Source organism: Oncorhynchus kisutch, linkage group LG20 (genome assembly GCF_002021735.2).
Source record: "Oncorhynchus kisutch isolate 150728-3 linkage group LG20, Okis_V2, whole genome shotgun sequence".
Lineage (NCBI taxonomy): Eukaryota > Metazoa > Chordata > Actinopteri > Salmoniformes > Salmonidae > Oncorhynchus > Oncorhynchus kisutch.
Window position 1 is genome coordinate 6,934,947 of NC_034193.2, and position 25,004 is coordinate 6,959,950.

The following is a 25,004-nucleotide window of genomic DNA, read 5'->3' on the forward strand; positions in this document are numbered from 1 at the left end:
GTGACTGTTGTTGATGTGTGCAGAGGGTCCCTGGTTCGCGCCCGGGTATGGGCGAGGGGACGGTGTAAAGTTATGTTACACTTGCATGATGACGAGTTTCTCACACGACTGGCCTATCTGGGTGATGTTTTTCCCTCGCCTGAATTACAGTGGGGAGAACAAGTATTTGACACACTGCCGATTTTGCAGGTTTTCCTACTTACAAAGCATGTAGAGGTCTGTAATTTTTATCATAGGTACACTTCAACTGTGAGAGACGGAATATAAAACAAAAATCCAGAAAAATCACATTAGGATTTTTAAGTAATTAATTTGCATTTTGCATGACATAAGTATTTGATCACCTAGCAACCAGTAAGAATTCCAGCTCTCACAGACCTGTTAGATTTTCTTTAAGAAGCCCTCCTGTTCTCCACTCGTTACCTGTATTAACTGCACCTGTTTGAACTCGTTACCTGTATTTCTCCTTTATTCATGTGTTTAATCTGATACTGTTATAGCTCCGGTTAAACTGTTTATGTCTGTAAGCACTTCAGAGTTATACCAAGCTAATAAGTCACTCGTAAGACAAGAAGGTTGTAAGAGTGTGTTTAACCATATTTTCATTTACTTTATAAGTTCTCACGGAAGGTGATAATTCTGACTAAATCTACAGAATAAAGCCGCCAGGTAAAATCAAGGACCGGTTGCTGGAGGGAGCTACACGTCTAGCCAGGTCAAAGGTCAAAGAGGACAATGAGTCTATTCAGAAAAACAAACATCTTTAATAATACTCTGGTTGAACATCAGAATTATAAAGTCATTCAGTAATAATAACCCGCTCTCTGAAATAAAACAGGCCGGGATGGTAGCAGGGAATACAACTCCAACGTCTACAGTCTGTACAGTTGTAGAATATCTTCGAGACACATTAGATAGAGGGATAGAAGGACAGAGAGGATGAGAGAGGAGAGAGATGGAACAGCCTTATAGAGGGATAGAAGGACAGAGAGATGGAACAGCCTTATAGAGGGATAGAAGGACAGAGGATGAGAGAGATGGAACAGCCTCATAGAGAGTCTGTACAGTTGTAGAATATCTTCGAGACACATTAGATAGAGGGATAGAAGGACAGAAAGGATGAGAGATGGAACAGCCTTATAGAGGGATAGAAGGACAGAGAGGATGAGAGAGATGGAAGAGGAGAGAGATGGAACAGCCTCATAGAGAGACACATTAGATAGAGGGATAGAAGGACAGAGAGGATGAGAGAGATGGAAGAGGAGAGATGGAACAGCCTCAGAGAGACACATTAGATAGAGGGATAGAAGGACAGAGAGGATGAGAGAGGAGAGAGATGGAACAGCCTCATCGAGAGACACCTATTTTAGAGAGACATTCCACATGATTTAAATGAATCCTTTAACCTTTGAATTGAGGGAGTAACAGGATTTCTTGTGTTGTGAAGTCAAACATAAATCCTCTAAACTATAACGAGGGTTTATAAAGTGCTGTTTAATCCTTATTCAGGGAAAAAAGGTTGTTTGTTTACATTACATTCACCAAGACAATTACTACAAATCACAAAACAATAAATATACAAGACTCCCATCCCCTAATAATACCCATGATGCCTTGCGGAGAGCCGTCCATGGAAAGCCTCTTAGGACAAACTGTGCCGCGTCAGCATCTCAAAATGGCACCCTATTCCCTATGTAGTGCACTACACTTGACCAGGGCCCATAAGAAGACCCATAGGGTTCTGGTCTAAAGTAGTGCACTACATAGGGAATAGGGTGCCATTCCCCATAGGGCCCTGGTCTAAAGTAGTGCACTACATAGGGAATAGGATGCCATTCCCCATAGGGCTCCGGTCTAAAGTAGTGCACTACATAGGGAATAGGGTGCCATTCCCCATAGGGCCCTGGTCTAAAGTAGTGCACTACATAGGGAATAGGGTGCCATTCCCCATAGGGCCCTGGTCTAAAGTAGTGCACTACATAGGGAATAGGATGCCATTCCCCATAGGGCCCTGGTCTAAAGTAGTGCACTACATAGGGAATAGGGTGCCATTCCCCATAGGGCCCTGGTCTAAAGCAGTGCACTACATAGGGAATAGGGTGCCATTCCCCATAGGGCCCTGGTCTAAAGTAGTGCACTACATAGGGAATAGGGTGCCATTCCCCATAGGGCCCTGGTCTAAAGTAGTGCACTACATAGGGAATAGAGTGCCATTCCCCATAGGGCTCCGGTCTAAAGTAGTGCACTACAGAGGGAATAGGGTGCCATTCCCCATAGGGCCCTGATCTAAAGTAGTGCACTGCATAGGGAATAGGGTGCCATTCCCCATAGGGCCCTGGTCCCTATGTAGTGCACTACAGAGGGAATAGGGTGCCATTCCCCATAGGGCCCTGGTCTAAAGTAGTGCACTACATAGGGAATAGGGTGCCATTCCCCATAGGGCCCTGGTCTAAAGTAGTGCACTACATAGGGAATAGGGTGCCATTCCCCATAGGGCCCTGGTCTAAAGTAGTGCACTGCATAGGGAATAGGGTGCCATTCCCCATAGGGCCCTGGTCTAAAGTAGTGCACTACATAGGGAATAGGGTGCCATTCCCCATAGGGCCCTGGTCTAAAGTACTGCACTACATAGGGAATAGGGTGCCAGTCCCCATAGGGCCCTGGTCTAAAGTAGTGCACTGCATAGGGAATAGGGTGCCATTCCCCATAGGGCCCTGGTCTAAAGTAGTGCACTACATAGGGAATAGGGTGCCATTCCCCATAGGGCCCTGGTCTAAAGTACTGCACTACATAGGGAATAGGGTGCCAGTCCCCATAGGGCCCTGGTCTAAAGTAGTACAGTACATAGGGAATAGGGTGTCATTTGGGATGAAAGAACCATATTGTAGTAACATGATTATGTTTACGCCAGAGCTGATGTCATAATGAGTTTGATGTCTTTAATTGATGTGAACAGATGAGTTATAACGCCTATTGTTGCCAATTAACTATATGCTTTTAATCCGAGACACAGACAGAGAGAGAGCCAGAGAGAGAGAGACAGAGAGAGAGAGCCAGAGAGAGACAGAGAGAGAGAGACAGAGAGAGCCAGAGAGAGAAGAGAGAGAGCCAGAGAGAGAAGAGAGAGAGCCAGAGAGAGAAGAGAGAGAGCCAGAGAGAGAAGAGAGAGACAGAGAGAGAGCCAGAGAGAGAAGAGAGAGACAGAGAGACAGAGAGAGAGCCAGAGAGAGAGCCAGAGAGAGCCAGAGAGAGCCAGAGAGAGCCAGAGAGAGAGAGAGCCAGAGAGAGAGCCAGAAGACGTCATCGACGTTTAGAGTTGTGTGGAGGAGCAGAGTAAGCACCCTTTTCGTCACTCGAATACACACACTGCCCAAGCACACACACATCCCTCCCATCCTTAATGCTGCTTGGGCAGGACACACACACACAGGTGTCTAATTCTGTTTTGGCATGGCGAAGTCCCATGCGGTGTCTTGGGCACACTTCACCATGGCTCGTACCAACCGGGTGAACCCCATGTCTTTAGGTTTCTCTAGACCTCGCATCAGACGCTGCTTCATTATGGCTATAAACTCCTTATTACTCAGTTCTCCATTACCTAGGGGGAGGGAGGGAAGGAGGAGGGAGCAGAGAGAGGTAGGGGGGGAGAGGAGTGAGAGATAGTTCTATTAGGGGGGAGATAGTATTATTAGTTAACAAAATATATTGAGAGAAAGCGTCTCGCATTAATATAAACATGGAACATGGAACAATGAACACCTACTCACCATCGCAGTCGAACAGAGCGAACACGACGTCACACACATGATCAGACAGCTCCACTTTAGCCACTGTACGAGCCACCTGCTTCATCGTGGCTGAGAGAGAGATGGAAGAGGAGAGAGTATGATATAAGATAGAGGGATAGAGAGAGATAGAGAGATGGAAGAGGAGAGAGAATGATATAAGAGAGGGATAGACGGACAGAGTGGATGAGAGAGAGAGAGATGGAAGAGGAGAGAGAATGATAGAAGATAGAGCGATAGCAGGACAGAGAGGATGAGAGAGAATGTTAAATACAATGTCTCAGTGTTACATACTGCACCCCCCCCGGGAGGTGGGGGAGATTGTTGGCTTCTACTTGACGGGTCAGGAGGACTAACGTTCCCTTGAAGGCTTTGCCAAGGCTGTACATCTGACGTGCAAAATGTCCCTTGTAGTTTGGAATTCAGTTAATTCATGGAGGGTCATGATGCCCACGGAAGGTTAAAAAAAACAAATCAGCCAACCATTCTTTTTGTTTCAGTTGAGGCAAATCCACATATTTTCCTTTCATTCGGAACAACTCAAACCATCTCAGACTTCAGGTCCCCCCACACCTTTTTAAAGCACCTTCCCCCAAACTCGGCCATCTCACGTTGGTGTGCATTCTCCCTCAGCGAACGCCTTGCTGTGTTCAGCAATTTTGTGGGACAGTACATATCTAGCTCTCGCAAATCCGTTGTTTGCTGAATGCAGTTTTGTGAAAAGTCCTTAGTCTTTCAAGACAGCAATGCTTCCTTTGCACACAGCTATCCCTGATACCTCAAAAAAAAAAAATATTTCGATGTCCACTCTTGCTGGAACACCCTACATTCATTGTCAACTTCTTTGAAAAAAAAACATTTTTGCGCAATTTCTAGCTAGCTACTATTTGTAACTGTGTCGTGTGCGTCAGCCTGTCAGTTGACATTTATTACGCTCCTTGATAAATGTCCCACAAGAGGTGGGAGTTAAATCATTACACAAAGGTGAATGTTCATTGCGCTTTTAATTTGAATAACACATTTTTTTTTTAATAAAAAATGTACTATCGCAACTTCTTTATGTGATCCGAGCAGGATTCCGCGGGCTGCATTGAATCAGGTCGCCAGTATTTGCCCAGGTCTAGAATGTCATTGTCTGCTGTTGCGCTAAGATTTCCTTTCAACAGGAACTAAAGGAGCCCGAACCATGAAAAACAACCCCAGACCATTATTCCCCCTCCACCAAACTTTACAGTTGGCACTATGCATTGTGGCAGGTAGCGTTCTCCTGGCATCTGTCAAACCCAGATTTGTTCGTCAGAGTGTCAGACGGTGAAGCGTGATTCATCCAGAACGCGTTTCCACTGCTCCAGAGTCCAATAGCGGCGAGCTCTACACCACTCCAGCCGACGCCTGGCATTGCTCATGGTGATCTTAGGCTTGTGTGCAGCTGCTCTGCCATGGAAACACATTTTCATAAAGCTCCAGACAAACAGTTCTTATGCTGACGTTGCTTCCAGAGGCAGTTTGGAACTCAGTAGTGAGTGTTGCTGCAACCGAGGACATACAACTTTTACACACCATGCGCTTCAGTACCACTTCAGGTGTTGTGTTGTGTGGCCTACCACTTCAGGGCTGAGCCGTTGTTGCTCCTAGATGTTTCCACTTCACAATAACAGCCCTTACAGTTGACCGGGGCAAAACATTTTACTAACGGACTTGTTGGAAAAGTGGCATCCTATGATGGTGCCACGTTGAAAGTCACTGAGCTCTTCAGTAAGGCCATTCTACTGCCAATGTTGGTCTATGGAGATTGCATGGCTCTGTCCTCGATTTTATACACCTGTCAGCAAAAAGGGTGTGGCTAAAACAGAAACAGCTAATTTGAAGAGAAGTGACTTAAGGAAAGCTGACTATGTACAGACTCAGTGAGCATAGCCTTGCTATTGAGAAAGGCCGCCGTAGGCAGACTTGGCTCTCAAGAGAAGACAGGCCATGTGCACACTTCCCACAAAATGAGGTGGAAACTGAGCTGCACTTCCTAACCTCCTGCCAAACGCATGACCAATATTAGAGACACATATTTCCCTCAGATTACACAGACCCACAAAATATTTTTTTAAATAAACCAGATTTTGATAAACTCTCATATCTACAGGGTGAAATTCCACAGTGTTTCATCACAAAAAAGGTCAACCAGTGAAGAACAAACACCATTGTAAATACAACCCATATTTATGTTTATTTATTTTCCCTTTTGTACTTTAAATATTTTCACATAATATTTGAAATGTCTTTACACTTTTGGAACTTTTGTGAGTGTAATGTTTACTGTTCATTTTCATTATCTATTTCACATGCTTTGGCAATGTTAACATATGTTTCACATGCCAATAAAGCCCATTGATTTGAGACAGAGGGGGAGACAGAGGGGGAGCGAAGGAGAGGGGTATAGAGAGCGAGAGAGAGAACAAAAGGAGGGATGGGAGAGAAATCAAGCCACATGCTTCATAGCGGCTGAGGGAGGAGAGAGAACGAGAAAAGGAAGATTTTGCATGACTGCAGAGAGTAAACTAATAAATAGTTTAAAAAAAAATACAGAGTGGAAACATGAACAGGAGTCGGAGGCAGCTGGGATCAATAACATAGACCCTAGAGGAGAGGAAGAGAGATAGGCTGCCTAGCTAGCAGACAAACAGCCCGTGGGTCAGAAGAGAATAGTAGAGGTACTGTGAAAAAACAATTATTAAGGTGATAAAATATATCTTTAGTCTCTATGAGGACCATTGATCACAACACCAGAGAGAAAGGAAATAGGGAGAGAGAGAGAGCGACAGCGAGAGAGAGACAGCAAGAGAGAGACAGCGAGAGAGAGACAGCGAGAGAGAGAGATTAGTTTCCAGAATTGAAGAAGAATTATTGGAAAAACAATGCACTCTCCAACCCAAAAAGGCCTGTGGTGCTGATAGTATTTTAAATGAAATTATCAAATAGACAGACCACAAATTCAAATTGGCTATACTCAAACTCTTCAACATTATCCTCACTGCAGGTATTTTCCCCGATATTTGGAACCAGGGATTGATCACACCAATCTATAAAAATGGAGACAAATTTGACCCAAAAGAGGAATTTGCGTTAACAGCAACTTGGGGAAAATTCTCTGCAGTATTATAAATAGCAGACTACATCATTTCCTTGACGAACACAACATCCTGAGCAGAAGCCAGATTGGATTTCAAAAAAATTATCGTACAACAGACCACATTTACACCCTCCACACTCTAATTGACAAACAAGTAAACCAAAACAAAGGCTAAATCTACTCGTGTTTTGTAGATTTCAAGAAAGCATTTGATTCAATTTGGCACGAAGGTCTTTTTTTATGAACTAATAGAAAGTGGTATTGGAGGGAAAACATATGATACTATTAAATCAATGTACACTAAAAACAAATGTGCGGTTAAAACAGACTTCTTCTCTCAGGGACGTGGAGTGAAACAGGGCTGTCCAATAAGTCCAACACTATTTAACATCTACATTAATGAGTTAACAACAGACTTCTTCTCTCAGGGACGGGGAGTGAAACAGGGCTGTCCAATAAGTCCAACACTATTTAACATCTACATTAATGAGTTAACAACAGACTTCTTCTCTCAGGGACGGGGAGTGAAACAGGGCTGTCCAATAAGTCCAACACTATTTAACATCTACATTAATGAGTTAACAACAGACTTCTTCTCTCAGGGACGGGGAGTGAAACAGGGCTGTCCAATAAGTCCAACACTATTTAACATCTACATTAATGAGTTAACAACAGACTTCTTCTCTCAGGGACGGGGAGTGAAACAGGGCTGTCCAATAAGTCCAACACTATTTAACATCTACATTAATGAATTGGCAAACACATTAGAAGAATCGGCAGCACCTGGTATCACCCTACACAACACTGAAATCAAGTGTCTGCTGTAGACAGATGGCCTGGTGCTGCTGTCTCCCTCTAAAGAGGGTCTGCTGTAGACAGATGGCCTGGTGCTGCTGTCTCCCACTAAGGAGGGTCTGCTGTAGACAGATGACCTGGTGCTGCTGTCTCCCACTAAAGAGGGTCTGCTGTAGACAGATGACCGACCTGGTGCTGCTGTCTCCCACTAAAGGGGGTCTGCTGTAGACAGATGACCTGGTGCTGCCGTCTCCCACTAAAGGGGGTCTGCTGTAGACAGATGACCTGGTGAAGCTGTCTCCCACTAAAGAGGGTCTGCTGTAGACAGATGACCTGGTGCTGCTGTCTCCCACTAAAGAGGGTCTGCTGTAGACAGATGACCTGGTGCTGCTGTCTCCCACTAGAGAGGGGTTACAGCAGCACCTAGATCATCTTCACAGGTTCCGTCAGACCTGGGCTCTGACCGTTAACCACAGGTTCCGTCAGACCTGGGCTCTGACCGTTAACCACAGGTTCTGTCAGACCTGGGCTCTGACCGTTAACCTAAAAAAAAACAAATATAATGATATTCCAAAAAAGGTCTGGAAAATCAGGATGACAAATATAAATTCTATTTGGACACAGTTCTATTAGAACACACCAAAAACTACACATATCTAGGACTAAATATCAGCAACACAGGTAGCTTTCACATGGCTGTGAATGAGCTAAGAGAGAACGCAAGAAGAGCATTCTAAGCCATTAAAAGGAACATCAAAATCAAAATTCCAATTAGAATCTGGCTCAAAATGTTCCAATCAGTTCTAGAACCAATTGCTCTATATGGCAGTGAAGTATGGGGTCCACTCTCTATTAATGAATTTACCAAATGGGACAAACATCCAATTGAAATACTGCATGCAGAGTTTTACAAGACTGTATTGCAAGTGCAAAGAAAAACTCGAAATAACGCATGTAGAGCAGAATTGGGCCAATACCCAAAACAAGTGACCCCAAAACATTCCATCACACAGCCCTACAATGTCAAGAGATGAAACAAGAGAAGCGTCTCCTCGGCCAGCTGGTTCTGAGGCTCAGTTCACCAACCCAAACCAACCCCATAGAGCCTCAGAACAGCAGACCACCAGCTGGTTCTGAGGCTCAGTTCACCAACCCAAACCAACCCCATAGAGCCTCAGAACAGCAGACCACCAGCTGGTTCTGAGGCTCAGTTCACCAACCCAAACCAACCCCATAGAGCCTCAGAACAGCAGACCACCAGCTGGTTCTGAGGCTCAGTTCACCAACCCAAACCAACCCCATAGAGCCTCAGAACAGCAGACCACCAGCTGGTTCTGAGGCTCAGTTCACCAACCCAAACCAACCCCATAGAGCCTCAGAACAGCAGACCACCAGCTGGTTCTGAGGCTCAGTTCACCAACCCAAACCAACCCCATAGAGCCTCAGAACAGCACACCACCAGCTGGTTCTGAGGCTCAGTTCACCAACCCAAACCAACCCCATAGAGCCTCAGAACAGCAGACCACCAGCTGGTTCTGAGGCTCAGTTCACCAACCCAAACCAACCCCATAGAGCCTCAGAACAGCAGACCACCAGCTGGTTCTGAGGCTCAGTTCACCAACCCAAACCAACCCCATAGAGCCTCAGAACAGCAGACCACCAGCTGGTTCTGAGGCTCAGTTCACCAACCCAAACCAACCCCATAGAGCCTCAGAACAGCAGACCACCAGCTGGTTCTGAGGCTCAGTTCACCAACCCAAACCAACCCCATAGAGCCTCAGAACAGCAGACCACCAGCTGGTTCTGAGGCTCAGTTCACCAACCCAAACCAACCCCATAGAGCCTCAGAACAGCAGTCAAAAAATCTGGCCCAAACAAATCATAAAAAATATAAAAATATCACCAATTGGAAAGACACCACAAACAATCTAAGTAAACTTCTATATAGAGACCAGTCATCACAGACCAACCTGGCTGCCCAGAGAGGACAGTCTGGCTATAGAGACCGGTCGTCACAGACCAACCTGGCTGCCCAGAGAGGACAGTCTGGCTATAGAGACCGGTCGTCACAGACAAACCTGGCTGCCCAGAGAGGACAGTCTGGCTATAGAGACCGGTCGTCACAGACCAACCTGGCTGCCCAGAGAGGACAGTCTGGCTATAGAGACCGGTCATCACAGACAAACCTGGCTGCCCAGAGAGGACAGTCTGGCTATAGAGACCAGTCGTCACAGACCAACCTGGCTGCCCAGAGAGGACAGTCTGGCTATAGAGACCGGTCGTCACAGATCAACCTGGCTGCCCAGAGAGGACAGTCTGGCTATAGAGACCGGTCGTCACAGACCAACATGGCTGCCCAGAGAGGACAGTCTGGCTATAGAGACCGGTCGTCACAGACCAACCTGGCTGCCCAGAGAGGACAGTCTGGCTCTAGAGACCGGTCGTCACTGACCAACCTGGCTGCCCAGAGAGGACAGTCTGGCTATAGAGACCGGTCGTCACAGACCAACCTGGCTGCCCAGAGAGGACAGTCTGGCTATAGAGACCGGTCGTCACAGACCAACATGGCTGCCCAGAGAGGACAGTCTGGCTATAGAGACCGGTCGTCACAGACCAACCTGGCTGCCCAGAGAGGACAGTCTGGCTATAGAGACCGGTCGTCACAGACCAACCTGGCTGCCCAGAGAGGACAGTCTGGCTATAGAGACCGGTCGTCACAGACCAACCTGGCTGCCCAGAGAGGACAGTCTGGCTATAGAGACCGGTCATCACAGACCAACCTGGCTGCTCAGAGAGGACAGTCTGGCTATAGAGACCAGTCATCACAGACCAACCTGGCTGCCCAGAGAGGACAGTCTGGCTATAGAGACCGGTCGTCACAGACCAACCTGGCTGCCCAGAGAGGACAGTCTGGCTATAGAGACCGGTCGTCACAGACCAACCTGGCTGCCCAGAGAGGACAGTCTGGCTATAGAGACCGGTCGTCACAGACCAACCTGGCTGCCCAGAGAGGACAGTCTGGCTATAGAGACCAGTCGTCACAGACCAACCTGGCTGCCCAGAGAGGACAGTCTGGCTATAGAGACCGGTCGTCACAGACCAACCTGGCTGCCCAGAGAGGACAGTCTGGCTATAGAGACCGGTCGTCACAGACCAACATGGCTGCCCAGAGAGGACAGTCTGGCTATAGAGACCGGTCGTCACAGACCAACCTGGCTGCCCAGAGAGGACAGTCTGGCTCTAGAGACCGGTCGTCACAGACCAACCTGGCTGCCCAGAGAGGACAGTCTGGCTATAGAGACCGGTCGTCACAGACCAACCTGGCTGCCCAGAGAGGACAGTCTGGCTATAGAGACCGGTCGTCACAGACCAACCTGGCTGCCCAGAGAGGACAGTCTGGCTATAGAGACCGGTCGTCACAGACCAACCTGGCTGCCCAGAGAGGACAGTCTGGCTATAGAGACCGGTCATCACAGACCAACCTGGCTGCTCAGAGAGGACAGTCTGGCTATAGAGACCGGTCGTCACAGACCAACCTGGCTGCCCAGAGAGGACAGTCTGGCTATAGAGACCGGTCATCACAGACCAACCTGGCTGCCCAGAGAGGACAGTCTGGCTATAGAGACCGGTCGTCACAGACCAACCTGGCTGCCCAGAGAGGACAGTCTGGCTATAGAGACCGGTCATCACAGACCAACCTGGCTGCCCAGAGAGGACAGTCTGGCTATAGAGACCGGTCGTCACAGACCAACCTGGCTGCCCAGAGAGGACAGTCTGGCTATAGAGACCGGTCGTCACAGACCAACCTGGCTGCCCAGAGAGGACAGTCTGGCTATAGAGACCGGTCATCACAGACCAACCTGGCTGCTCAGAGAGGACAGTCTGGCTATAGAGACCAGTCATCACAGACCAACCTGGCTGCCCAGAGAGGACAGTCTGGCTATAGAGACCGGTCGTCACAGACCAACCTGGCTGCCCAGAGAGGACAGTCTGGCTATAGAGACCGGTCGTCACAGACCAACCTGGCTGCCCAGAGAGGACAGTCTGGCTATAGAGACCGGTCGTCACAGACCAACCTGGCTGCCCAGAGAGGACAGTCTGGCTATAGAGACCAGTCGTCACAGACCAACCTGGCTGCCCAGAGAGGACAGTCTGGCTATAGAGACCGGTCGTCACAGACCAACCTGGCTGCCCAGAGAGGACAGTCTGGCTATAGAGACCGGTCGTCACAGACCAACATGGCTGCCCAGAGAGGACAGTCTGGCTATAGAGACCGGTCGTCACAGACCAACCTGGCTGCCCAGAGAGGACAGTCTGGCTCTAGAGACCGGTCGTCACAGACCAACCTGGCTGCCCAGAGAGGACAGTCTGGCTATAGAGACCGGTCGTCACAGACCAACCTGGCTGCCCAGAGAGGACAGTCTGGCTATAGAGACCGGTCGTCACAGACCAACCTGGCTGCCCAGAGAGGACAGTCTGGCTATAGAGACCGGTCGTCACAGACCAACCTGGCTGCCCAGAGAGGACAGTCTGGCTATAGAGACCGGTCATCACAGACCAACCTGGCTGCTCAGAGAGGACAGTCTGGCTATAGAGACCGGTCGTCACAGACCAACCTGGCTGCCCAGAGAGGACAGTCTGGCTATAGAGACCGGTCATCACAGACCAACCTGGCTGCCCAGAGAGGACAGTCTGGCTATAGAGACCGGTCGTCACAGACCAACCTGGCTGCCCAGAGAGGACAGTCTGGCTATAGAGACCGGTCATCACAGACCAACCTGGCTGCCCAGAGAGGACAGTCTGGCTATAGAGACCGGTCGTCACAGACCAACCTGGCTGCCCAGAGAGGACAGTCTGGCTATAGAGACCGGTCATCACAGACCAACCTGGCTGCCCAGAGAGGACAGTCTGGCTATAGAGACCGGTCGTCACAGACCAACCTGGCTGCCCAGAGAGGACAGTCTGGCTATAGAGACCGGTCGTCACAGACCAACCTGGCTGCCCAGAGAGGACAGTCTGGCTATAGAGACCGGTCGTCACAGACCAACCTGGCTGCCCAGAGAGGACAGTCTGGCTATAGAGACCGGTCATCACAGACCAACCTGGCTGCCCAGAGAGGACAGTCTGGCTATAGAGACCGGTCGTCACAGACCAACCTGACTGCCCAGAGAGGACAGTCTGTGCTCACTCTGCTCCAGGGGAGAGGTAGAGACAGAGCTGCATTTCCTATTACACTGTGACAAATACTCAGACCTCAGAGAATATTTCTTTCCCAAAATGATAATTCAATACAAAGAATTTGAAACTATAAAAGATGAAGAAAAAAATCTAATATTTATTGGGTGAAAAGCCTAAATGTGCAGTTTAGGATGCTATATATGTGTCCTCCTGCCACAACCTGAGGGACAGCCAGTGAAAAGCCAAATAGGTGTCCTCCTGCCACAACCTGAGGGACAGCCAGTGAAAAGTGCAAAGTAATGTCAATAATATTTCCCATCTTGTTTTGTTTTGTCTTTCATACCAGGTCATGTGTCTTCTCAGTCATGTTGACACTGGTCCACTACCAGGTCATGTGTCTTCTCAGTCATGTTGACACTGGTCTACTACCAGGTCATGTGTCTTCTCAGTCATGTTGACACTGGTCTACTACCAGGTCATGTGTCTTCTCAGTCATGTTGACACTGGTCCACTACCAGGTCATGTGTCTTCTCAGTCATGTTGACTGGTCTACTACCAGGTCATGTGTCTTCTCAGTCATGTTGACGCTGGTCTACTACCAGGTCATGTCTTCTCAGTCATGTTGACGCTGGTCTACTACCAGGTCATGTGTCTTCTCAGTCATGTTGACTGGTCTACTACCAGGTCATGTGTCTTCTCAGTCATGTTGACGCTGGTCTACTACCAGGTCATGTGTCTTCTCAGTCATGTTGACTGGTCTACTACCAGGTCATGTGTCTTCTCAGTCATGTTGACGCTGCTCTACTACCAGGTCATGTGTCTTCTCAGTCATGTTGACGCTGCTCTACTACCAGGTCATGTGTCTTCTCAGTCATGTTGACGCTGGTCTACTACCAGGTCATGTGTCTTCTCAGTCATGTTGACACTGGTCTACTACCAGGTCATGTGTCTTCTCAGTCATGTTGACACTGGTCTACTACCAGGTCATGTGTCTTCTCAGTCATGTTGACTGGTCTACTACCAGGTCATGTGTCTTCTCAGTCATGTTGACACTGGTCTACTACCAGGTCATGTGTCTTCTCAGTCATGTTGACACTGGTCCACTACCAGGCCATGTGTCTTCTCAGTCATGTTGACTGGTCTACTACCAGGTCATGTGTCTTCTCAGTCATGTTGACGCTGCTCTACTACCAGGTCATGTCTTCTCAGTCATGTTGACGCTGGTCTACTACCAGGTCATGTGTCTTCTCATGCATGTTGACTGGTCTACTACCAGGTCATGTGTCTTCTCAGTCATGTTGACGCTGCTCTACTACCAGGTCATGTGTCTTCTCAGTCATGTTGACGCTGGTCTACTACCAGGTCATGTGTCTTCTCAGTCATGTTGACTGGTCTACTACCAGGTCATGTGTCTTCTCAGTCATGTTGACTGGTCTACTACCAGGTCATGTGTCTTCTCAGTCATGTTGACGCTGCTCTACTACCAGGTCATGTGTCTTCTCAGTCATGTTGACACTGGTCCACTACCAGGTCATGTGTCTTCTCAGTCATGTTGACTGGTCTACTACCAGGTCATGTGTCTTCTCAGTCATGTTGACGCTGCTCTACTACCAGGTCATGTCTTCTCAGTCATGTTGACGCTGGTCTACTACCAGGTCATGTGTCTTCTCAGTCATGTTGACTGGTCTACTACCAGGTCATGTGTCTTCTCAGTCATGTTGACGCTGCTCTACTACCAGGTCATGTGTCTTCTCAGTCATGTTGACGCTGCTCTACTACCAGGTCATGTGTCTTCTCAGTCATGTTGACGCTGCTCTACTACCAGGTCATGTGTCTTCTCAGTCATGTTGACGCTGGTCTACTACCAGGTCATGTGTCTTCTCAGTCATGTTGACGCTGGTCTACTACCAGGTCATGTGTCTTCTCAGTCATGTTGACACTGGTCTACTACCAGGTCATGTGTCTTCTCAGTCATGTTGACACTGGTCCACTACCACGTCATGTGTCTTCTCAGTCATGTTGACTGGTCTACTACCAGGTCATGTGTCTTCTCAGTCATGTTGACGCTGCTCTACTACCAGGTCATGTCTTCTCAGTCATGTTGACTGGTCTACTACCAGGTCATGTGTCTTCTCAGTCATGTTGACGCTGGTCTACTACCAGGTCATGTGTCTTCTCAGTCATGTTGACTGGTCTACTACCAGGTCATGTGTCTTCTCAGTCATGTTGACTGGTCTACTACCAGGTCATGTGTCTTCTCAGTCATGTTGACTGGTCTACTACCAGGTCATGTGTCTTCTCAGTCATGTTGACGCTGCTCTACTACCCAGGTCATGTGTCTTCTCAGTCATGTTGACTGGTCTACTACCAGGTCATGTGTCTTCTCAGTCATGTTGACGCTGGTCTACTACCAGGTCATGTGTCTTTTCAGTCATGTTGACTGGTCTACTACCAGGTCATGTGTCTTCTCAGTCATGTTGACTGGTCTACTACCAGGTCATGTGTCTTCTCAGTCATGTTGACGCTGGTCTACTACCAGGTCATGTGTCTTCTCAGTCATGTTGACTGGTCTACTACCAGGTCATGTGTCTTCTCAGTCATGTTGACACTGGTCTACTACCAGGTCATGTGTCTTCTCAGTCATGTTGACACTGGTCTACTACCAGGTCATGTGTCTTCTCAGTCATGTTGACTGGTCTATACCAGGTCATGTGTCTTCTCAGTCATGTTGACTGTCTACTACCAGGTCAGTCAAGTGTCTTCTCAGTCTCAGTCGTGTGACGCTGGTTACTACCAAGGTCATGTGTCTTCTCCAGTCATGTTGACTGGTCTACTACCAGGTCATGTGTCTTCTCAGTCATGTTGACTGGTCTACTACCAGGTCATGTGTCTTCTCAGTCATGTTGACGCTGGTCTACTACCAGGTCATGTGTCTTCTCAGTCATGTTGACGCTGCTCTACTACCAGTCATGTGTCTTCTCAGTCATGTTGACACTGGTCTACTACCAGGTCATGTGTCTTCTCATGCATGTTGACTGGTCTACTACCAGGTCATGTGTCTTCTCAGTCATGTCGACGCTGCTCTGCAACCAGGTCATGTGTCTTCTCAGTCATGTCGACGCTGGTCTACTACCAGGTCATGTGTCTTCTAAGTCATGTTGACTGGTCTACTACCAGGTCATGTGTCTTCTCAGTCATGTTGACGCTGGTCTACTACCAGGTCATGTGTCTTCTCATGCATGTTGACTGGTCTACTACCAGGTCATGTGTCCTTCTCAGTCATGTTGACTGGTCTACTACCAGGTCATGTGTCTTCTCAGTCATGTTGACGCTGGTCTACTACCAGGTCAGTGTCTTCTCAGTCATGTTGACTGGTCTACTACCAGGTCATGTGTCTTCTCAGTCATGTTGACGCTGCTCTACTACCAGGTCATGTCTTCTCAGTCATGTTGACGCTGGTCTACTACCAGGTCATGTGTCTTCTCTCATGTTTACTGGGTCCTACTACCAGGTCATGTGTCTTCTCAGTCATGTTGACTGGTCTACTACCAGGTCATGTGTCTTCTCAGTCCATGTTGACGCTGCTCTACTACCAGGTCATGTGTCTTCTCAGTCATGTTGACGCTGCTCTACTACCAGGTCATGTGTCTTCTCAGTCATGTTGACTGGTCTACTACCAGGTCATGTGTCTTCTCAGTCATGTTGACGCTGCTCTACTACCAGGTCATGTGTCTTCTCAGTCATGTTGACGCTGCTCTACTACCAGGTCATGTGTCTTCTCAGTCATGTTGACGCTGGTCTACTACCAGGTCATGTGTCTTCTCAGTCATGTTGACACTGGTCTACTACCAGGTCATGTGTCTTCTCAGTCATGTTGACACTGGTCTACTACCAGGTCATGTGTCTTCTCAGTCATGTTGACTGGTCTACTACCAGGTCATGTGTCTTCTCAGTCATGTTGACACTGGTCTACTACCAGGTCATGTGTCTTCTCAGTCATGTTGACACTGGTCCACTACCAGGCCATGTGTCTTCTCAGTCATGTTGACTGGTCTACTACCAGGTCATGTGTCTTCTCAGTCATGTTGACGCTGCTCTACTACCAGGTCATGTCTTCTCAGTCATGGTTGACGCTGGTCTACTACCAGGTCATGTGTCTTCTCATGCATGTTGACTGGTCTACTACCAGGTCATGTGTCTTCTCAGTCATGTTGACGCTGCTCTACTACCAGGTCATGTGTCTTCTCAGTCATGTTGACGCTGGTCTACTACCAGGTCATGTGTCTTCTCAGTCATGTTGACTGGTCTACTACCAGGTCATGTGTCTTCTCAGTCATGTTGACTGGTCTAACTACCAGGTCATGTGTCTTCTCAGTCATGTTGACGCTGCTCTACTACCAGGTCATGTGTCTTCTCAGTCATGTTGACACTGGTCCACTACCAGGTCATGTGTCTTCTCAGTCATGTTGACTGGTCTACTACCAGGTCATGTGTCTTCTCAGTCATGTTGACGCTGCTCTACTACCAGGTCATGTCTTCTCAGTCATGTTGACGCTGGTCTACTACCAGGTCATGTGTCTTCTCAGTCATGTTGACTGGTCTACTACCAGGTCATGTGTCTTCTCAGTCATGTTGACTGGTCTACTACCAGGTCATGTGTCTTCTCAGTCATGTTGACGCTGCTCTACTACCAGGTCATGTGTCTTCTCAGTCATGTTGACGCTGCTCTACTACCAGGTCATGTGTCTTCTCAGTCATGTTGACGCTGGTCTACTACCAGGTCATGTGTCTTCTCAGTCATGTTGACGCTGGTCTACTACCAGGTCATGTGTCTTCCTCAGTCATGTTGACACTGGTCTACTACCAGGTCATGTGTCTTCTCAGTCATGTTGACACTGGTCACTACCACGTCATGTGTCTTCTTCAGTCATGTTGACTGGTCTACTACCAGGTCATGTGTCTTCTCAGTCATGTTGACGCTGCTCTACTACCAGGTCATGTCTTCTCAGTCATGTTGACTGGTCTACTACCAGGTCATGTGTCTTCTCAGTCATGTTGACCTGGTCTACTACCAGGTCATGTGTCTTCTCAGTCATGTTGACTGGTCTACTACCAGGTCATGTGTCTTCTCATCATGTTGACTGGTCTACTACCAGGTCATGTGTCTTCTCAGTCATGTTGACTGGTCTACTACCCAGGTCATGTGTCTTCTCAGTCATGTTGACGCTGCTCTACTACCAGGTCATGTGTCTTCTCAGTCATGTTGACTGGTCTACTACCAGGTCATGTGTCTTCTCAGTCATGTTGACGCTGGTCTACTACCAGGTCATGTGTCTTTCAGTCATGTTGACTGGTCTACTACCAGGTCATGGTCTTCTCAGTCATGTTGACTGGTCTACTACCAGGTCATGTGTCTTCTCAGTCATGTTTGACGCTGGTCTACTACCAGGTCATGTGTCTTCTCAGTCATGTTGACTGGTCTACTACCAGGTCATGTGTCTTCTCAGTCATGTTGACACTGGTCTACTACCAGGTCATGTGTCTTCTCAGTCATGTTGACACTGGTCTACTACCAGTCAGTGTCTTCTCAGTCATGTTGACTGGTCTACTACCAGGTCATGTGTCTTCTCAGTCATGTTGACTGGTCTACTACCAGGTCATGTGTCTTCTCAGTCATGTTGACGCTGGTCTACTACCAGGTCATGTGTCTTCTCAGTCATGTTGACTGGTCTACTACCAGGTCATGTGTCTTCTCAGTCATGTCGACGCTGGTCTACTACCAGGTCATGTGTCTTCTCAGTCATGTTGACTGGTCTACTACCAGGTCATGTGTCTTCTCAGTCATGTTGACGCTGGTCTACTACCAGGTCATGTGTCTTCTCAGTCATGTTGACGCTGCTCTACTACCAGGTCATGTGTCTTCTCAGTCATGTTGACACTGGTCTACTACCAGGTCATGTGTCTTCTCATGCATGTTGACTGGTCTACTACCAGGTCATGTGTCTTCTCAGTCATGTCGACGCTGCTCTGCAACCAGGTCATGTGTCTTCTCAGTCATGTCGACGCTGGTCTACTACCAGGTCATGTGTCTTCTAAGTCATGTTGACTGGTCTACTACCAGGTCATGTGTCTTCTCAGTCATGTTGACGCTGGTCTACTACCAGGTCATGTGTCTTCTCATGCATGTTGACTGGTCTACTACCAGGTCATGTGTCTTCTCAGTCATGTTGACTGGTCTACTACCAGGTCATGTGTCTTCTCAGTCATGTTGACGCTGGTCTACTACCAGGTCATGTGTCTTCTCAGTCATGTTGACTGGTCTACTACCAGGTCATGTGTCTTCTCAGTCATGTTGACGGGTCTACTACCAGGTCATGTGTCTTCTCAGTCATGTTGACGCTGCTCTACTACCAGGTCATGTGTCTCTCAGTCATGTTGACGCTGGTCTACTACCAGGTCATGTGTCTTCTCAGTCATGTTGACACTGGTCTACTACCAGGTCATGTGTCTTCTCAGTCATGTTGACACTGGTCTACTACCAGGTCATGTGTCTTCTCAGTCATGTTGACACTGGTCCACTACCAGGTCATGTGTCTTCTCAGTCATGTTGACTGGTCTACTACCAGGTCATGTGTCTTCTCAGTCATGTTGACACTGGTCTACTACCAGGTCATGTGTCTTCTCAGTCATGTTGACGCTGCTCTACTACCAGGTCATGTCTTCTCAGTTATGTTGACGCTGGTCTACTACCAGTCATGTGTCTTCTCATGCATGTTGACTGGTCTACTACCAGGTCATGTGTCTTCTCAGTCATGTTGACTGGTCTACTACCAGGTCATGTGTCTTCTCAGTCATGTTGACGCTGGTCTACTACCAGGTCATGTGTCTTCTCAGTCATGTTGACTGGTCTACTACCAGGTCATGTGTCTTCTCAGTCATGTTGACTGGTCTACTACCAGGTTCATGTGTCTCTCAGTCATGTTGACGCTGCTCTACTACCAGGTCATGTGTCTTCTCAGTCATGTTGACACTGGTCCACTACCAGGTCATGTGTCTTCTCAGTCATGTTGACTGGTCTACTACCAGGTCATGTGTCTTCTCAGTCATGTTGACGCTGCTCTACTACCAGGTCATGTCTTCTCAGTCATGTTGAACGCTGTCTAACTAACCAGGTCATGTGTCTTCTCAGTCTGTTGATGGTCTACTACCCAGGTCATGTGTCTTCTCAGTCGTGTTGACGCTGGTCTACTACCAGGTCATGTGTCTTCTCAGTCATGTTGACTGGTCTACTACCAGGTCATGTGTCTTCTCAGTCATGTTGACGCTGGTCTACTACCAGGTCATGTGTCTTCTCAGTCATGTTGACTGGTCTACTACCAGGTCATGTGTCTTCTCAGTCATGTTGACTGGTCTACTACCAGGTCATGTGTCTTCTCAGTCATGTTGACTGGTCTACTACCAGGTCATGTGTCTTCTCAGTCATGTTGACTGGTCTACTACCAGGTCATGTGTCTTCTCAGTCATGTTGACCTGGTCTACTACCAGGTCATGTTCCTTCTCAGTCAGTTGACTGGTCTACTACCAGGGTCATGTGTCTTCTCAGTCATGTGCGACGCTGGTCTACTACCAGGTCATTGTCTTCTCAGTCATGTTGACTGTCTACTACCAGGTCATGTGTCTTCTCAGTCATGTTGACCTGGTCTACTACCAGGTCATGTGTCTTCTCAGTCATGTTGACGCTGGCTCTACTACCAGGTCATGTGTCTTCTCAGTCATGTTGACGCTGGTCTACTACCAGGTCATGTGTCTTCTCAGTCATGTTGACGCTGCTCTGCACCAGGTCATGTGTCTTCTCAGTCATGTCGACGCTGGTCTACTACCAGGTCATGTGTCTTCTCAGTCATTGTTGACGCTGGTCTACTACCAGGTCATGTGTCCTTCTCAGTCATGTTTGACACTGGTCCACTACCAGGCCATGTGTCTTCTCAGTCATGTTGACTGGTCTACTACCAGGTCATGTGTCTTCTCAGTCATGTTGACGCTGCTCTACTACCAGGTCATGTCTTCTCAGTCATGTTGACGCTGGTCTACTACCAGGTCATGTGTCTTCTCATGCATGTTGACTGGTCTACTACCAGGTTCATGTGTCTTCTCAGTCATGTTGACGCTGCTCTACTACCAGGTCATGTGTCTTCTCAGTCATGTTGACGCTGGTCTACTACCAGGTCATGTGTCTTCTCAGTCATGTTGACTGGTCTACTACCAGGTCATGTGTCTTCTCAGTCATGTTGACTGGTCTACTACCAGGTCATGTGTCTTCTCAGTCATGTTGACGCTGCCTCTACTACCAGGTCATGTGTCTTCTCAGTCATGTTGACACTGGTCCACTACCAGGTCATGTGTCTTCTCAGTCATGTTGACTGGTCTACTACCAGGTCATGTGTCTTCTCAGTCATGTTGACGCTGCTCTACTACCAGGTCATGTCTTCTCAGTCATGTTGACGCTGGTCTACTACCAGGTCATGTGTCTTCTCAGTCGTGTTGACTGGTCTACTACCAGGTCATGTGTCTTCTCAGTCGTGTTGACGCTGGTCTACTACCAGGTCATGTGTCTTCTCAGTCATGTTGACGCTGGTCTACTACCAGGTCATGTGTCTTCTCAGTCATGTTGACTGGTCTACTACCAGGTCATGTGTCTTCTCAGTCATGTTGACTGGTCTACTACCAGGTCATGTGTCTTCTCAGTCATGTTGACGCTGCTCTACTACCAGGTCATGTGTCCTCTCAGTCATGTTGACGCTGCTCTACTACCAGGTCATGTGTCTTCTGCAGTCATGTTGCCGCTGGTTCTACTACCAGTCAGTGTCTCTCAGTCTAGGTGACGCTGGTCTACTACCCAGGTCATGTGTCTTCTCAGTCATGTTGACGCTGGTCTACTACCAGGTCATGTGTCTTCTCAGTCATGTTGACACTGGTCCACTACCACGTCAATGTGTCTTCTCAGTCATGTTTGACTGGTCTACTACCAGGTCATGTGTCTTCTCAGTCATGTTGACGCTGCGTCTACTACCAGGTCATGTCTTCTCAGTCATGTTGACTGGTCTACTACCAGGTCATGTGTCTTCTCAGTCATGTTGACTGGTCTACTACCAGTCATGTGTCTTCTCAGGTCATGTTGACGCTGGTCTACTACAGGTCATGTGTCTTCTCAGTCATGTTGACTGGTCTACTACCAGGTCATGTGTCTTCTCAGTCATGTTGACACTGGTCTACTACCAGGTCATGTGTCTTCTCAGTCATGTTGACACTGGTCTACTACCAGGTCGTGTGTCTTCTCAGTCATGTTGACACTGGTCTACTACCAGGTCATGTGTCTTCTCAGTCATGTTGACTGGTCTACTACCAGGTCATGTGTCTTCTCAGTCATGTTGACTGGTCTACTACCAGGTCATGTGTCTTCTCAGTCATGTTGACGCTGGTCTACTACCAGGTCATGTGTCTTCTCAGTCATGTTGACTGGTCTACTACCAGGTCATGTGTCTTCTCAGTCATGTTGACGCTGGTCTACTACCAGGTCATGTGTCTTCTCAGTCATGTTGACTGGTCTACTACCAGGTCATGTGTCTTCTCAGTCATGTTGACGCTGGTCTACTACCAGGTCATGTGTCTTCTCAGTCATGTTGACGCTGGTCTACTACCAGGTCATGTGTCTTCTCAGTCATGTTGACGCTGGTCTACTACCAGGTCATGTGTCTTCTCAGTCATGTTGACTGGTCTACTACCAGGTCATGTGTCTTTCTCAGTCATGTTGACTGGTCTACTACCAGGTCATGTGTCTTCTCAGTCATGTGACTGGTCTACTACCAGGTCATGTTCTTTCTCAGTCATGTGACTGGTCTACTACCAGGTCATGTGTCTTCTCAGTCATGTTGACTGGTCACTACCAGGTCATGTGTCTTCTCAGTCATGTTTGACTGGTCTACTACAGTCATGTGTCTTCTCAGTCATGGTGACTGGTCCTACCGAGGTCATGTGTCTTCTCAGTCATGTTGACTGGTCTACTACCAGGTCATGTGTCTTCTCATCATGTTGACGCTGGTCTACTACCAGGTCATGTGTCTTCTCAGTCATGTTGACTGGTCTACTACCAGGTCATAGTGTCTTCTCAGTCATGTTGACGCTGGTCTACTACCAGGTCATGTGTCTTCTCAGTCATGTTGACGCTGGTCTACTACCAGGTCATGTGTCTTCTCAGTCATGTTGACTGGTCTACTACCAGGTCATGTGTCTCTCAGTCATGTCGACGCGTCTACTACCAGGTCATGTGTCTTCTCAGTCATGTTGACTGGTCTACTACCAGGTCATGTGTCTTCTCAGTCATGTTGACTGGTCTACTACCAGGTCATGTGTCTTCTCAGTCATGTTGACTGGTCTACTACCAGGTCATGTGTCTTCTCAGTCATGTTGACGCTGGTCTACTACCAGGTCATGTGTCTTCTCAGTCATGTTGACGCTGGTCTACTACCAGGTCATGTGTCTTCTCAGTCATGTTGACGCTGGTCTACTACCAGGTCATGTGTCTTCTCAGTCATGTTGACGCTGGTCTACTACCAGGTCATGTGTCTTCTCAGTCATGTTGACTGGTCTACTACCAGGTCATGTGTCTTCTCAGTCATGTTGACTGGTCTACTACCAGGTCATGTGTCTTCTCAGTCATGTTGACGCTGGTCTACTACCAGGTCATGTGTCTTCTCAGTCATGTTGACTGGTCTACTACCAGGTCATGTGTCTTCTCAGTCATGTTGACGCTGGTCTACTACCAGGTCATGTGTCTTCTCAGTCATGTTGACTGGTCTACTACCAGGTCATGTGTCTTCTCAGTCATGTTGACTGGTCTACTACCAGGTCATGTGTCTTCTCAGTCATGTTGACGCTGGTCTACTACCAGGTCATGTGTCTTCTCAGTCATGTTGACTGGTCTACTACCAGGTCATGTGTCTTCTCAGTCATGTTGACGCTGGTCTACTACCAGGTCATGTGTCTTCTCAGTCATGTTGACTGGTCTACTACCAGGTCATGTGTCTTCTCAGTCATGTTGACTGGTCTACTACCAGGTCATGTGTCTTCTCAGTCATGTTGACGCTGGTCTACTACCAGGTCATGTGTCTTCTCAGTCATGTTGACTGGTCTACTACCAGGTCATGTGTCTTCTCAGTCATGTTGACTGGTCTACTACCAGGTCATGTGTCTTCTCAGTCATGTTGACTGGTCTACTACCAGGTCATGTGTCTTCTCAGTCATGTTGACTGGTCTACTACCAGGTCATGTGTCTTCTCAGTCATGTTGACTGGTCTACTACCAGGTCATGTGTCTTCTCAGTCATGTTGACTGGTCTACTACCAGGTCATGTGTCTTCTCAGTCATGTTGACTGGTCTACTACCAGGTCATGTGTCTTCTCAGTCATGTTGACTGGTCTACTACCAGGTCATGTGTCTTCTCAGTCATGTTGACTGGTCTACTACCAGGTCATGTGTCTTCTCAGTCATGTTGACTGGTCTACTACCAGGTCATGTGTCTTCTCAGTCATGTTGACTGGTCTACTACCAGGTCATGTGTCTTCTCAGTCATGTTGACTGGTCTACTACCAGGTCATGTGTCTTCTCAGTCATGTTGACTGGTCTACTACCAGGTCATGTGTCTTCTCAGTCATGTTGACGCTGGTCTACTACCAGGTCATGTGTCTTCTCAGTCATGTTGACGCTGGTCTACTACCAGGTCATGTGTCTTCTCAGTCATGTTGACTGGTCTACTACCAGGTCATGTGTCTTCTCAGTCATGTTGACTGGTCTACTACCAGGTCATGTGTCTTCTCAGTCATGTTGACTGGTCTACTACCAGGTCATGTGTCTTCTCAGTCATGTTGACTGGTCTACTACCAGGTCATGTGTCTTCTCAGTCATGTTGACTGGTCTACTACCAGGTCATGTGTCTTCTCAGTCATGTTGACTGGTCTACTACCAGGTCATGTGTCTTCTCAGTCATGTTGACTGGTCTACTACCAGGTCATGTGTCTTCTCAGTCATGTTGACTGGTCTACTACCAGGTCATGTGTCTTCTCAGT

The 25,004-nt window shown here is 47.9% G+C and overlaps 1 protein-coding gene across 1 annotated transcript in view; it reads right to left on the bottom strand.

Annotated features, from left to right (window-relative positions):
- Positions 1-3,195: 3,195 nt before the first annotated feature.
- micu1 (mitochondrial calcium uptake 1) overlaps positions 3,196-25,004 on the bottom strand; it is a 149,398-nt gene continuing 127,589 nt past the window's right edge. Inside the window, 2 exon segments of the mRNA XM_031798895.1 lie at positions 3,196-3,598; positions 3,768-3,857. Of these exon segments, the coding sequence (XP_031654755.1) occupies positions 3,435-3,598; positions 3,768-3,857 (254 nt within the window). The 3' untranslated portion in view covers positions 3,196-3,434.